The sequence below is a fragment of the Bos indicus x Bos taurus genome, chromosome 1 (genome assembly GCF_003369695.1).
Source record: "Bos indicus x Bos taurus breed Angus x Brahman F1 hybrid chromosome 1, Bos_hybrid_MaternalHap_v2.0, whole genome shotgun sequence".
NCBI classification, from domain to species: Eukaryota; Metazoa; Chordata; class Mammalia; order Artiodactyla; family Bovidae; genus Bos; species Bos indicus x Bos taurus.
The window spans coordinates 76,879,397-76,893,547 of NC_040076.1; the positions used below are offsets into that span (position 1 = coordinate 76,879,397).

The 14,151-nt window shown below is 43.0% G+C and overlaps 1 protein-coding gene across 2 annotated transcripts in view; it reads left to right on the plus strand.

Annotated features, from left to right (window-relative positions):
• The first annotated feature begins 722 nt into the window (after nt 1-722).
• P3H2 (prolyl 3-hydroxylase 2) overlaps nt 723-14,151 on the plus strand; it is a 179,396-nt gene continuing 165,967 nt past the window's right edge. The window contains exon 1 of one of the 2 annotated variants that reach the window (XM_027538402.1): nt 723-1,358. In XM_027538402.1, the coding sequence (XP_027394203.1) occupies nt 885-1,358 (474 nt within the window). In that variant the 5' untranslated portion in view covers nt 723-884. The remainder of the gene's footprint in view (nt 1,359-14,151) is intronic. The other variant, XM_027538403.1, reaches the window with a different exon arrangement.

A 14,151-nucleotide genomic window follows, 5' to 3' on the forward strand; every position in this document is an offset into this window, starting at 1 on the left:
GCACAAGTTTACAGGGTTGGTAACCTGACGGAGGCAGGATGTAAGTATAAGCATTCCAACATTTCTCTGGGTCCTGTAATGCCCTCCTCTACACAGAGAAGTGGGCTGTTCATTGTCCTTTTGTCCCTATTCCCGGCCCTAATGCATGGACGCACATCCATACAAAGTGGGTTGAGAAGCAAGGGTGGGACCTTCCCTAAGAGAATGAGCAGTAAGCTTTGATTCCAAAGGCCCAGGGTTGACTCCTTCCTTTGCCTTTCACAGTTCTGTGAACGTGGACTAAGCACTTTCCTCCTCAAGCCTCCCAAAGGGGCCAAGTGGCCCTCCAGGGCTTTCCTACAGTCTGAGCTGGAGCTTCAGTACTTCACACGAAGGTGGAGGACAAACAGCGAAATCACAAATTACAAACAATGAGAGCTCTAAGGTCACTAATCTGGCTTTTCTTCCTCTCTAAGAAAAGGGAGTCATCATGTCCATTCTGCAACCTCGAAGGTAACCCATACATCAGGCTCGCCTCCCCGGCCCCTCCTTGGCTGGCCCCCAGTGGCGCTGGCTCTATGGCTGACACCAGGGTGTCTGCCTCTGGCCTCCAGGAGGCTGCGGCCCGAGCCTGTTGGGCGCGCGCTGAGCGCCGGCGAGCGGCTTGCGGAGGCTCGGGCAGCAGGAGGAGCGTGTGAGCTGTGGGCGTCCCTTTAAGAGCGGCCGTCCGAGCCGGCCTCCGCCTTTCAGTCCGCCGAGCGCCGCCGGTCACCTGAGGCTCGCAGGGCAGCCGGCTGGCGGCGGGGCCGGCCATCGCGCTAGAGGAGCCGGGAGACGCGACCCGGACGCCAGGTGCCAGGAGCCGATTGCGAGCGTGGCCGGCTGGCGCCCGTCCGCCACGGAGGATGCGGGAGCGCATCTGGGCGCCGCTGCCGCTGCTGCTACCCTGGCTACTGCTGCCGCCGCCGCTGTGGTGCGGCCCCCCGGACAGCCGGCACCCAGAGCGGGAGCCCGAGCCCGGGCCTTTGCAGCCCTTCGACCTGCTCTACGCCAGCGGCGTGGCCGCCTACTACAGCGGGGACTACGAGCTGGCTGTGCGCGACCTGGAAGCAGCTCTGCGCAGCCACCGGCGCCTGCGGGAGATCCGCGCGCGCTGCGCCCGCCACTGCGCCGCCCGCCGCCCGCTCGCGCCCCCCGGCGCTGGCCCGGGAGCCGAGCTGCCCTTCTTCCGCGCGCTGCTCGAGCGGGCGCGCTGCTACCGCAGCTGCCAGAGCCAGCGCCTAGGGGGCCCCGCGTCCCGCCACCGCGCCAGCGAGGATGTGCGCAGCGACTTCCAGCGCAGAGTGCCCTACAACTACCTGCAGCGGGCCTACATCAAGGTACCCAGAGCGCACACCTCACGCCCTCCCGCGCCTCCGAGATGTCTCGAGCCCTCCCGCGGCTCCAGTCTTCCTGGCCGTCGCGCGGCTCCTTAGCGGGTCAGACTGGGTCTCCTTGAACGGTTCTGTCTGTATGTGAATCTAGATATCTGGTGGCCCGAGCTGAGCTCTGTAACCAAGACTAGATGAATCTGGGCAAGCCATTAGCTCTTAGGGCATCCTCTTCTCTCTCAAAAAGAGGACTGCACTGATAAAATGTACCCATTCAGCACTAATGTCTGAACGATGGCAGAACCGGATCTAGTGTAAGATCTCCTCTCGCTTCGTTTCTTGGTCTAGCTTCAGCTCGTTCCATCTCAGCTCCCTCATCCCTCATACAGGCTAGTGTGCACCTTTTCTTTGACATTTAACACGGAGTGTTCCCAGAACAGCTGAGTTAAAGGTAGACTTGCTCTGAATCCCATTCCTTTTTCTCCCTGCACCTACACAAAAAGGGAAGATCAAAGGTTAAAGAGGAGTTATGCGTGTAAGGGGTGGCTCTGTGCGAGGTAGTCTCACTTAAAATACCCAAAGTGCTGACTCTTTGTCCTTTGATAGACCACTTCTATTTCTGGAAGTTAGCATTGCACTGAGTTGTTCACCATCAGATGCCCCTTCCTTCTGGTTTTATTTATGTGTATTCAACTTGCCTGAAGTTAGTGACGGGAGGTAAACAGTGTACTGACATTTTCCCCACAGTCACGATTTTGAAGATCCATGTGGATGCTTCAGCAGAGACAATTTAGCCTGTGTTTCTCGCACTCTCTCTTACCTATGTTTCTCTGAACTTATACTTTCTCCCCCTTTTTGTCTTTCTTTGTCCCTTTGTCAACGTCTCTTCTCCAGCTGTTGAAGTGGCAGCTTTGGGGGTTGGTTGGTCATGCCAGCCACTGGACTGGGCTGCATTTCTGGGATGGTGACAGTACACACAAGGTGCAGATATGATGTCTTTTGCAGCTCATCCCACAAGGTCTTTGCAGATTTGCAGTTGTTGGTGGAGATCAGGAAATTATAACTGTAACTCACTCTTAACTCACAGTGCCCTGGCTAAAGTGTTGGATTTAGTATTTTGGGCAAGCAATAAGGAGAAAGCCGGAATTCTTTTCAGCATATGTCTTCCACTGGCTTGTGCATCCTTAAGGATTTGCTGAGACATGTATTAATTATAAATCTGCTTTCTCTTAAATGATTATCACAGTTTTGGGTAGTCTTAGAGAAATCAGTCAGTAGTAGGCAGATAGGGGCCTGTGAGTACCCAACAGCTGAAGGTACACTCGGCTGGTTCCCAGAGCAGAATGTGGGTGGTCCAGATTGGTCCCTGTAACTGTCTTCCCAGGAGTCTCAGATGTGAGGTTGGCAGTCCCTCTGATTGTTCTGTCACACATCTTGGGTACATTTTCCTTTTTCAGGTCTGGGAAAGGAATATGTATTTATTTTCACTCCTATAAAAATAAATAACCGTGAGGTAATTCTCAGAATGTGAGTGTCTTTGGTTCTGTAATTACCCTTGCTTCACTGCTAATGTTAACATTTATCATGCTCCTGCTTCCATCTCCTGTTGAAAGTCAAAGAAGATGAAGCCATAGGTTTAACATGCCTCAGTTTTTTGCAGTACATTGATTACAGGAGTTAGTTGCTCATGGGTAGTTCTGTGGGTAAACTACCTGGTGTGGTTTGATGAACCAGTGAAGTTGAAGTCCCTTAAAAAATATGTGAGTTCATGTGCTAATTTCTGTTTTACCACCAATGTTTCTGAGAGCAGAACACATCTTGCATCTTCCTGTTCATTTCTACTCCAATAGGCACAGTTTCTTGGGTCTACAGAATCGATGATCTCTTAAGGAGGTCTTCTGACCCCTTTGGAAATTCACTTTTGGTGAATTGGAGTCATCAAGACTATGAACATCAAATAAGGTGTTCCCTCCACACAAGAAATCCACACTTTTAGCCTTTGCTTGGCTTCTTGGAAATTTGACTCATAAACACATACACACACAATCTTCTGAGCACAAACCAAAATTCTGAAAATAACAGAGTACCGTTGGGCTCTGACAGGTTTGAATTCTCAAGTGTTCATTCCCTGATGGCAGATGGGTTCCCTGAATATGCCTGCATATGATCACGGTACCTTGTGTTGCTGACTTACTTTGGACATCAGTGATGCGCTCTGTACTTGAAAAGGATAATCCTGGGCCAGATGGAATTCAGTGAGGACTTTGTAACTAAGATTTGAGATCGTGAATCCTGTGATACAGTTAGAGCTAGTAGACTTTCTAGAGATAAGGAAATGTATTTGTTCTCAGCTAGGGGTTTGCAAACTCTGGGAGCTCTCCAGAGATGCTGTTGCTCCCCCAAATTCCAGTTAGTGAGCAACTAATGGAAGCGGATTCTCTATGCTAGAGTATTGGAAGGGAGAGATTGAGAATTGTGAAATCTAAGGCCTGTTGATATCAATTTCTCTCATCATAATGAGGAAAGGAGAATCCAGATAGGAAAAGGGGCTTACCCAGTGTCACGTGTGATTTGCCTTGATGAATTGAGTATAGGACTGGGAGTCAGAGGTCTGGGCTTTGCCAACAACTGATCATGCCTGTGCACACCCACTGCCCCCTGGGATAACCTCGGATCCCACAGAATGCTGAGTCCCCGGGCTATCCATTTGCCAGATTTGGACAGCTCCAGGAATGAGTCAGTCCTTGTGCTGTGGGGTAACAGACTTTCGTTGTGTTTATCTTCAGGGCTGTTCTATAGAATCTTCCTTAAGTCTTGGCATGCTGGTAATTCCTCTGAGGTGAGGTGGTAGTTCTACTTAGATACCAAGCACGCTTTTTTGTTTAAAGGCAGGGCAAGACTCTTTAGACTTTCAAATTCTATTATTTCAGATTGTATCATGTAACTCATAAATCACAGCCTAAAATCTAAGATAAAGCTTTGATCAGAATAGTCTCTGCTTGGAATACTCCACAGGTTTCCCTTTGCTACTATATAGAGCCCACAGTGTTTACTGCAGCCTATCTGACCTTTAATTTTACCGGCTCAGTTTCTCCCCCACTCTGCCATCCTTCAGCCAGAGGGAGCAATGGATGCTTAATCTTTTGTGTCTGACACTTTTGCACATCTGGGTTTGTTTATTCTTTTTTGACAGGCGTAGAGGCTCTGGAATGGGATCAATCTGAGACTGAACTTTAGCTCTTCAATCTCCAGCTCTGTGACTGAAAAATTCACACAAACTTTCTAAGCTTTAGTTTCCCCATCTTGTAGATAATAGAAATAATAGAACCTAACTGGTTGGTTTAGGTTTAAGAGAGGATTTATATAAGGCACCCAGAACAGGGCCTATGTCTATTTCCACATTTCCACACTGGAAATGTGTCTCTTATTATTAGTTATAATAATAGTATGTTTAATTATAATAGTAGCAGACTTAGTTGTAGTGGTGGTAGATTAGTTATAATAAGAGTAGTAGATTTTCCCACCTCCTTCTCTGTGTGTTCAAATGGTAACTATATAAGCATGAGCATATGTGCTAAGTTGTTTCTGCTGCTGCTGCTACTGCTGCTAAGTCACTTCAGTCGTGTCCGACTCTTCGAGACCCCATAGACAGCAGCCCACCAGGCTCCCCCATCCCTGGGATTCTCCAGGCAAGAACACTGGAGTGGGTTGCCATTTCCTTCTCCAATGCATGCAAGTGAAAAGTGAAAGTGAAGTCGCTCAGTCGTGTCCGACTCTTAGCGACCCCGTGGACTGCAGCCCACAAGGCTCCTCCATCCATGGGATTTTCCAGGCAAGAGTACTGGAGTGGGGTGCCACTGCCTTCTCTGTAAGTTGCTTCAGTTGTGTCCAACTCTTTGTGACTCTATGGACTATAGTCCTGAAGGCTCCTCTGTCCATGGGATTCTCCAAGCAAGAATACTAGAGTGGGTTGCCATGCCCTCCTCCAGGGGATCTTCCTGACCCAGGAATCGAATCTGCATCTCTTAGATCTCCTGAATTGGCAGGTGGGTTCTTTACCACTAGTAACATGTGGGAAGCACAAATGTACCTATTTCTGTGACATCCTCTTTTCTTCAATCGGCAGCCGCCAACAGTCCATTATTTCTCCCTCCTCTGAATATCTGCAGTAAAGAATATGATCCTCTCATATCATGTTTCATTTTTAACATTATTTTGGAGAAATTCATGTATTTGTTATCACTTATGTGAGCTCCTGGAGATCACAGAATGGTCATAGTCACTTTTGTACCTCCTAACAAAGGAGTTTCCAGATCTGGAAGATCAGTAGATAGATAATTATTGTGAATCACCTGGGCATTAAAAATATAATTTAAAATTGGAGATTTAGGTTCATTAGGTCTGAGTTACGGAGAAGGCAATGGCATCCCACTCCAGTACTCTTGCCTGGAAAATCCCATGGACAGAGGAGCCTGGTGGGCTGAAGTCCTTGGAGTTGCTAGAGTCGGACATGACTGAGTGACTTCCCTTTCACTTTTCACTTTCATACATTGGAGAAGGAAATGGCAACCCACTCCAATGTTCTTGCCTGGAGAACTCCAGGGACGGGGGAGCCGGGTGTCGCACAGAGTCAGACACGACTGAAGCAACTTAGCAGCAGCAGCAGCAGCAGCAGGTCTGAGTTCAGTCTTAGCATCTATATCCCCCCTACCCCAACCAAATACCTAAAACAGGGGGTGGTAGCAGTAAATGCTCAGCTTATGTTTTTGAATGAATGATAGCTTGGTTGCTTGTGTACAAAATATTGTTGAGAAAGATTGTTGCATGGTGATAGGAAGTCTTCTCGTATTAGTTATCAGATTTCATGGCTGGTCAGTTGGGGAAGAAAGTTACAGAACTGTAGACTGCTTGACTTTTCACTCTTTTCCATTTGCAAGTTCTGGCTAATGTTGCAAACTTCCTTTCCCTCCCTCTCCATCTTTTCTCTAATTTAATCCTTATTTTCTAAAACTATGCTTCGGAAAATTCTTGACACGCTGTGCCTGCTTTATGTACATTTGTGGAATTTAAATAAACGTAAGAGAGATCCTTTTCTTTTTGCCTTATCTGTGTACTTTACAATCAGGAATACTTTGACAGTATCTGTTTTTCTTTCAGTGTTCCCAGCCATTTAGTAAAAGGGGAAAAAAAAAAGATATCCAGTGCTGTTTATTTTTATTTTTTTATTTTTACTTAAAACAAGCTTGTCCTTCCATGTTTTGTTTCTAAACTGGAACTGTGTGCCATTTGACATTTGTTTTTCTTCTTAAGATTAGAGGCGGGGGTGGGGGGGAAATGCAATTAAGTTAGGCAATTCTATCTCCCTCCTACAGTCATCTCCCCCAAATTCCTTTTTCTTGACCATAATTTATTTTATTAGTGTTTTCTAAAAAAGAAAAAAAAAGCAAGCTCAAAGATTTTCCTCACTCTTTTTCTGCTTTATCCATTTCTTTCTCCTTCTAGATGAATGCCTTAAGAAAAATGAGTTTGAAACTTAGATCACATGATATGTGCTGGATATATATTATTTTAGTTCAGAATAAAAGCTTTTCCCAAGTCTCATATTAAAATCTCTTTTTAACCCATCTGTAGACTACATACATTTTGTCCACAAATTATTTCAAATAGGGAGTTGAATTTATGTCTTCTGGAAATAGTTGTTTTGAAATTTCCTAGTGGTTATTTCCTCAAGGGATGTGGCTTTTTTTCTTTCTTCTTATTACAGTTTTTTTTTCCAGGCTTGATTTATCAAAATCCACTAGTCATCATCTTTCTGTCCCACTAGTTAGGAAAGAAACCTGGGAACTTTTTGGTTTAGCCAGCTCTTAGGTCCTCCTTAGCTAAGGAGATGGAATATCAATTGTTTCCTGCTCCGAGGCTGACTTTATGAAGGCCCAGTCAGCTCTTTATCAATCACTCATTGTGACTGGCAAATAGTAGCTTAAAATTCAGTTAAATGAAGGGAGCAATTGCTAACAGGTTTTCTCCTATTTTAGTCTGGTAAAAACTTTTCCCAAATCTCAAACCTATAAAGGGATTTCTTTATAGGTTTGAATAAAAGGAAGTAATAAACGACTTGTCTCTCTTCACAGATTCCATCTCTGAGACTCAAATGTATTCTGTCATGAATATCATTTGCTCAGTGATAAACTCCAAAGGGATAGGTGTGTGAAATTCTTTTGGGAATGTTTGATAAAATGTCAGCTTGCTTTGTGAATGGAATTTAAAAATTTTTGAAAGGTGGATGGATTCATCTAAAATGAAAATTCTTTTGATTTGGTGTAATAATGATTCTTTTGTACTACTAAGGACTTGAGTAAAGATCTTAGAGAGCTAGAAGGGACTCCAAGGGAATATCTTGTTCAACTCTCTATCTCTTCAAGTTAAATAGTTGGTTTGGGACAGTGAAGTAAGGGTGAGAGAGGGAAGAATACATATTTTGCCTAAGAAATGTGGTCTTGTAAGAATGAGGAGTGATAATTATTAAAAGCATTAAAATACTACAGCCGGAAGGACCCTCAGAAATCATAAAGTCTGTCCTTGTTACTTGGTAGCTGATGGCCTCAAAGGTTCCGTAATGAATCTAGGAGGATCAGCAAGTGGAGCTGGCTCAGATGTCCACTGCTGTTCTGGGCTTCCCAGGTGACGCTAGTGGTAAAGAACCTGCCTGCCAATGCAGGAGATGTAAGAGACGCTGGTTTGATTCCTGGGTCAGGAAGATCCTCTGGAGAAGGAAATGACAACCCATTCCATGGACAGAGGAGAATGGTGGGCAAAGAATTGGACAAGACTGGAATGACTTAGGATGCATGCACAGTGCTCAGAAGGGGCATGGTTACCTCCAGAGGGGCAGTCTGGTAAGTCAGTGGTGCCACTGAGACCTGCAGTGGACCTGGTGCCTCCAGAGATGGAGCAGACACAAGGCCCAGCTTCCTGGACTGCCCCGCCCACCCTGCATTTTCATTTACATAAGAGGTAGGCCACTTAGCCAAGAGTCACAGTCGTCTGGTTGGAAAATTTTGCATTTCTCATTAGGAAAAAGATAATTTCTCCTGTCTTTTTTTCCATTCAGCTTTTCTCCTATAATTCTTTTTCTGTTCTTTTATTCATCCTTCCTTTCCTGCTGACTGACTTCCTAGCTATGTAATTTCCATGAGGGCTGGCCTTCATTTGCCAAGTGTCCTAAACACATTTAAAAAAAAAGAGCTGGAGTCAGCCTTCTGTGTGATATGTTTCAGTGCTGTGTGTATGATTTGGGGGGTTTAGTACTGAGGAGAGCTGCCGGCTATGATCAGAAGCCGATTTCACTTAACTACACCCCTCTCTGCTTTACTTTCTTTCTACATCTCTCTCTCTTCTTTCCCATTCCTTGTCCTGTTGATCTCCATAGTGAAATTACATCTGCCAAGGAGCAGGTTGAGGAAATCAATCAAGGGAAGAGAGAAGCAAGTAGCAGTCCAGGTAATGTCAGGGTTCTGGTTCTAATAAAATGAAGCCCAGAGAGCCTCTTATTTAATTTGATACATAGACATAGGCATCTACTTCTATGAAATTCTTTTTATGTCCTTTTCACCCATACGATCTGTGCAAGAGTTGGGTATATGTTGGGAAAGATATTCATTTCCCTCTCCTTTTGGGTCCGCATCTTTCTGCAACTGCTTCCTGCCACATTCATAGAACATATGTGCTCCCACTCTTTCATTTTAGAGAAGAGAAAATAAACTCTGGAAAAGAATCAAGTTGTCCACAGGTATCCAGAAATTTAATGGAAGAACCAGGATTAGAATCTAAGAACCCTGATTCCTACCTCTGTGACATTGCTGATGACCACTATTTATGAGACACACACTGAATACCTGAACTTGCCAAGGTTAATATCATATGCATAGCATGCCACTTACATTATTTCCCAAATGAGATATACCTTGAAAATAAAATCTACCTATGAATGTTATTCCTTGCACTACTGTTCTGCCCACTTCTGGGAAAAGCTCAGAAACAGGATCCTGGATTAATACTGTTCTCCAATAAACCTAATGAAAATGAATGAGCAAAGAATCTTCTTTGGAAGGGAAATTAAGATATAAGAGCCAGAAAGAGGGAGATCCAAGATGTCAGATTTTCCAGAAGTTCAGGGCTATCAAAATGATTCTGCTGGAATTCATTATCTACAAATAATAGATTCAGCTTTTCTGCAAGCAATGAGACACTGCTGAAGATTACAGTGTAATTATATTGGAACTCTGGAAAAGGAATGGAGAAAAGCAAAAGACATGATAAAATAAATAAATCTGAAACAAAACAGAGGAACTGTTAACAAACCCTGAATCACAGTAAAGCTAATTGAGCCAGTTTTGATTTATTCTTTCTGCTTGAATGCTAAATTTCTAGTTTTCACTTTGCCAAGATCAATAGGCTTGCATGAAGAAATCAACACATAATTAGGACACCAGACACAGTGGATTACCTTAAAGCCAGATTTGGCTGGTTTCAAAAATGATCTCAAATTATAGTATCAAAAACTAATCCAGAAAGCCATAAAAATTATTTCCCCACTGAAGTAAAAATTATTTCTTAGTAATATTTTTCAGGCTGAATCCAGGATCAACAATCACCATTTGATTGTAGCCCAAGGCATTTAGAAATGCTACTAGGGAAGGAGATTTTCACAGTCATTGTTTTTATAGGATGACCAAGGTCTCAGTCACACAATGAAGTCTGCAGGTTTTTGGATCAGTAGGTATTTAAGTTTGAGTTCCTCAGCCTTGGCTTACTGATATTTGGGATGATTGATTTTTGTCGTGATGGGTTGTCCTTTGCATTTTAGGATGACATTATCCCTGACTTTTACCTACCAGACAGCAGTCGCAACACACTTTATATTGCTTCTAAGCTGTGACAACCAAAAATGTCTCTGTACATTGCAACATGTCTCTCAGAGTCAAAATCACCCTATTTTGAGAACCACTGACTTAAACCTGTAGCCATATTTAGGATATCTGGACGTTAAAATTAGACAAGTACAAATCAAGTGTTTGACAACATATGCTAGATGGCACTGGGCCCACTGATGAATCATATTTATGAAAAAGTTTGGCTTTAGCTTGATACCTTTTATGAGGGGAATTCCAATCGAAATAGAATCTCTTTCTCCAAGATGCAAATCACTTGGCTTATATTCCTTAGCTGGTCTTCCCTCATGGCTAGGCTAGTTCAAGTTGCAGGAAAGACCAGAGTGACTAACTTCTCTCTACTTATTATTGAAATATGACAGCATAGGTTACTTTAGCAATACAAACTAACACCTTTCAATCGTGAACTCCAAACTCCAGAATTAATGTATTTTTTATTCAACTTGGAAATTACCCAAACTCAGTCATTTAAAAGTAATCCACTGCAACTCTGAGTTTTCTTGGGGTTAGTTTTTTATCACATATGCTCTTAGAAAACAGCTTGACTCAAACCCAAAATGCCACCTTATAGGATACTGGAAAGTGGGAGAAATGAGAGGGGATCAGAAGAAAAAGGAATGATTGTGAGATTGAGAGAGAGAGAGAAGCTCAGAGGGCATCTCAGTCCTTTTGAGCTGGTATAACAGAAGACCATATGCTGGTGATTTATAAACAAGTTATTAATTATCTATTAATTCTTAGAGTTCTGGAAACTGGGAGTACATGGTACCTGCATGTACTAGATAATACATTATCTATTAATTCTTAGAGTTCTGGAAACTGGGAGTACATGGTACCTGCATGTACTAGATAATACATTATCTATTAATTCTTAGAGTTCTGGAAACTGGGAAACATGGTACCTGCAGTTTCAGTGTCTGGTGAGAGTAATACTCTGCTATAACCTCTCACCTTGCAGGGTAATTTCTGGACGTCTTTTATGAAGGCATGAATTCATTTCTTCATGACCTAATCAGCTCCAAATGCTCACCTTGTAATACCTTGGGAACTAGGTTTCAACATAGGAATGTTGGGGAACACAAACATTCATACCATAGAGAGGGAAATGCAGAAATAGATGGAGAAAGATGGAGTGATGATAGCAAAAATTAATAAAGGAAGGCAAGAACAGTAAGTTAAAGTCTGAGAGGGCCCCGTATGTGAAAGGAGTTTACATGAAACAAACATGCATGTTGCATTCTCTGAAATCCATGTCTCTGTAGTAAAACCAATCATTCAGAAGCAGATCTTGGTCGTTCTTCACCCAGAGGCCCCATACTAGGTTGAGACATTTCTGTCATGATAAGGCCCAGGGTAACAGGGCCACTCAGTTTCTGTGTGGAACAGAACAGGGAGCGATGTCTTTGGGGAGATTTTGCATGACCTGTACGCAATGTTTACCAAATGTTAAGGGAAAATGCCATTTTTCCATTTCAGGTTTCTTTGAAATCCTAGATGGAGCTAAATGTTCTCCTTTTCGTAATAGGATCACTGATTAAATGGCTAAATGGTATATCTAAGATCCCCCAGCTGGTAAGTAAAGAGTCAGAATCTGAATCCAAGTTTTTCTGTGACAAAACTCGAGTTCTCATTCACTTCTCACAACTTTGGTTTTGACGTGAAACAGGCCTATATTCATTGGACGGACTGATGCTGATGCTGAAACTCCAATACTTTGGCCACTTGATGAGAATAACTGACTCATTTGAAAAGACTCTGATGCTGGGGAAGATTGAAGGCGGGAGGAGAAGGGGATGACAGAGGATGAGATAGTTGGATGGCATCACCGACTCAATGGACATGAGTTTGAGTAAACTCCGGGAGTTAGTGATGGACAGGGAAACCTGGCGTGCTCCAGTCCATGGGGTCGCAAAGAGTCAAACAAGACTGAGTGACTGAACTGAACTGAACTGAGGCTTGTATTGAAAAGAGTCCTCCCTTTTATTATATGACACTGGAAAAGTTCACATGTGTACATATGAGTTCCTTATTTGGAAAATGGGGATACCTACTTCCCTGGCATCTTGTGAGAAGTTAATTTAAAAAAGAAAAAAATATTTTGAGTTCATTTAGGTCAGCATTGACACAGAAGTACAACTGATCCTTGAACAGCACGGTTTGAACTATGAGGATACTATGGCATTACATGATCCCCAGTTGTTGATTCTGCAGATTCAGAACCATGGATAAAGAGGACCAACTGTAAATTATATGCAGATTTAAAAAAAAATTATTGGAATGTAGTTGCTTTAAAATGTTGTATTAGTTTCTACTGTCCAGAAAAGTGAATCAACTATAGGTGTACATATATCCCCTCTATTTTGGATTTCCTTTCCACTTAGGTCACCACAGAACATTGAGTGGAGCTCTGTAAAGTAGGTTTTCATTAGTTTATAAGCAGGTTTAGACCACACAGAGGTTGGAGCCTCTATCCCTCCATATTTTTCAAGGGTCAACTTATTTCCTTGCCTCATAGCTGCTGTGCAGAGAGGAAATTTGTAAGGAAATATGAAAGGCGAAAGAAAACTTAGGCATTATGATAAATGCATTATGATAAATTAAAATAATAAGTACAGTACAGTACTTAGAGTAGGTAGAGAAAACTTGATTACACACAAAACAAAAATTTGACCTGCTCAGTTAGAGCTCCTAACTTCAAGTTCAATGCCCTAGACATTTGAGTGTAAGCTTACTGGCCCCCTTTCAGCATCAGACTAAAACAAAAGTTCTTCTTATTGATATCTTGAGATTGTTTTTTGCTGCTTTGAGAAAAGCCCTTTTACTCTCTCCCCATTTCCTTCTCCATCCCCCAGATTTCACAATTTCCACAAGATTGTGGTCCCTTCTTTGTATTTGTCAAAAATGAACTCTGTTCAAACACATTCCAAACCTTTGCTGTTTTCTATTAACAGATAAAATCTCTTCCCACAGACCAACACACCCTGGGAATTTTAAACTGCTTTAAGCCTTTTCACCACCCTGATCTAGAGTACTCCTGGGAGATGGCCTAGGTTTGGGAATCAACAAACATCTCTTCATCATAGACACCAGAAATAAGACTGCTTCTTGTATGACAGGCAAATGGGAGAGTAGCTCAGATAAAATAGAGGGAAGTATGAGTTCAGAAATCAGGTGGTTTAGGCTGTGTCCCCAGGGCTGTCACTAATGCCTTTAGGTCTCTATTTGGACAAGGGCAGAATTGGACCAGATGGCTTATAAGAACTCTTCTACCTCTCTCAGCCTGAAAGTGAAAGTTGCTCAGTCGTGTCTGACTCTTTGCAACCGCATGGACCATACAGTCCATGGAATTCTCCAGGCCAGATTGCTGGAGTGGGTAGCCTTTCCCTTCTCCAGGGGATCTTCCCAACCCAGGGATCAAACCATTGTTGAATACTTTTATGGACTGCTGCAGTGAGCCAAACAATCTATCTATGGATAAGAAAAATGATGAGATAGTGTAATGGAATACAAAGTGGTAGAATGGAAGTTTGAAAGATCAAAAGACAGGAGATACTTTCAGTGTGCCTGATGCTAGTCCTCATCTTTGGACAATCATTTTAAAATAAAATTTGAAGAAGGACTTGCTAATATTTAATTTGGTGGAATTTTAAGAAGTAAAGACAAACTAGGGCATGAGCAGGAAGGACTAAAAGATATAAATAAAAGACTCAGAACTGTTTTATGAGAAACAGTTGGAATAGGGATGAGTAGACTAAACAAAAAAAGAGGCTTTGAAAAGATCATTATCTGAGACAACTGTTCTGGATCTTTATGGCACTTAGGAATTGAGCAAATTGAGCAAGTAGGACCAA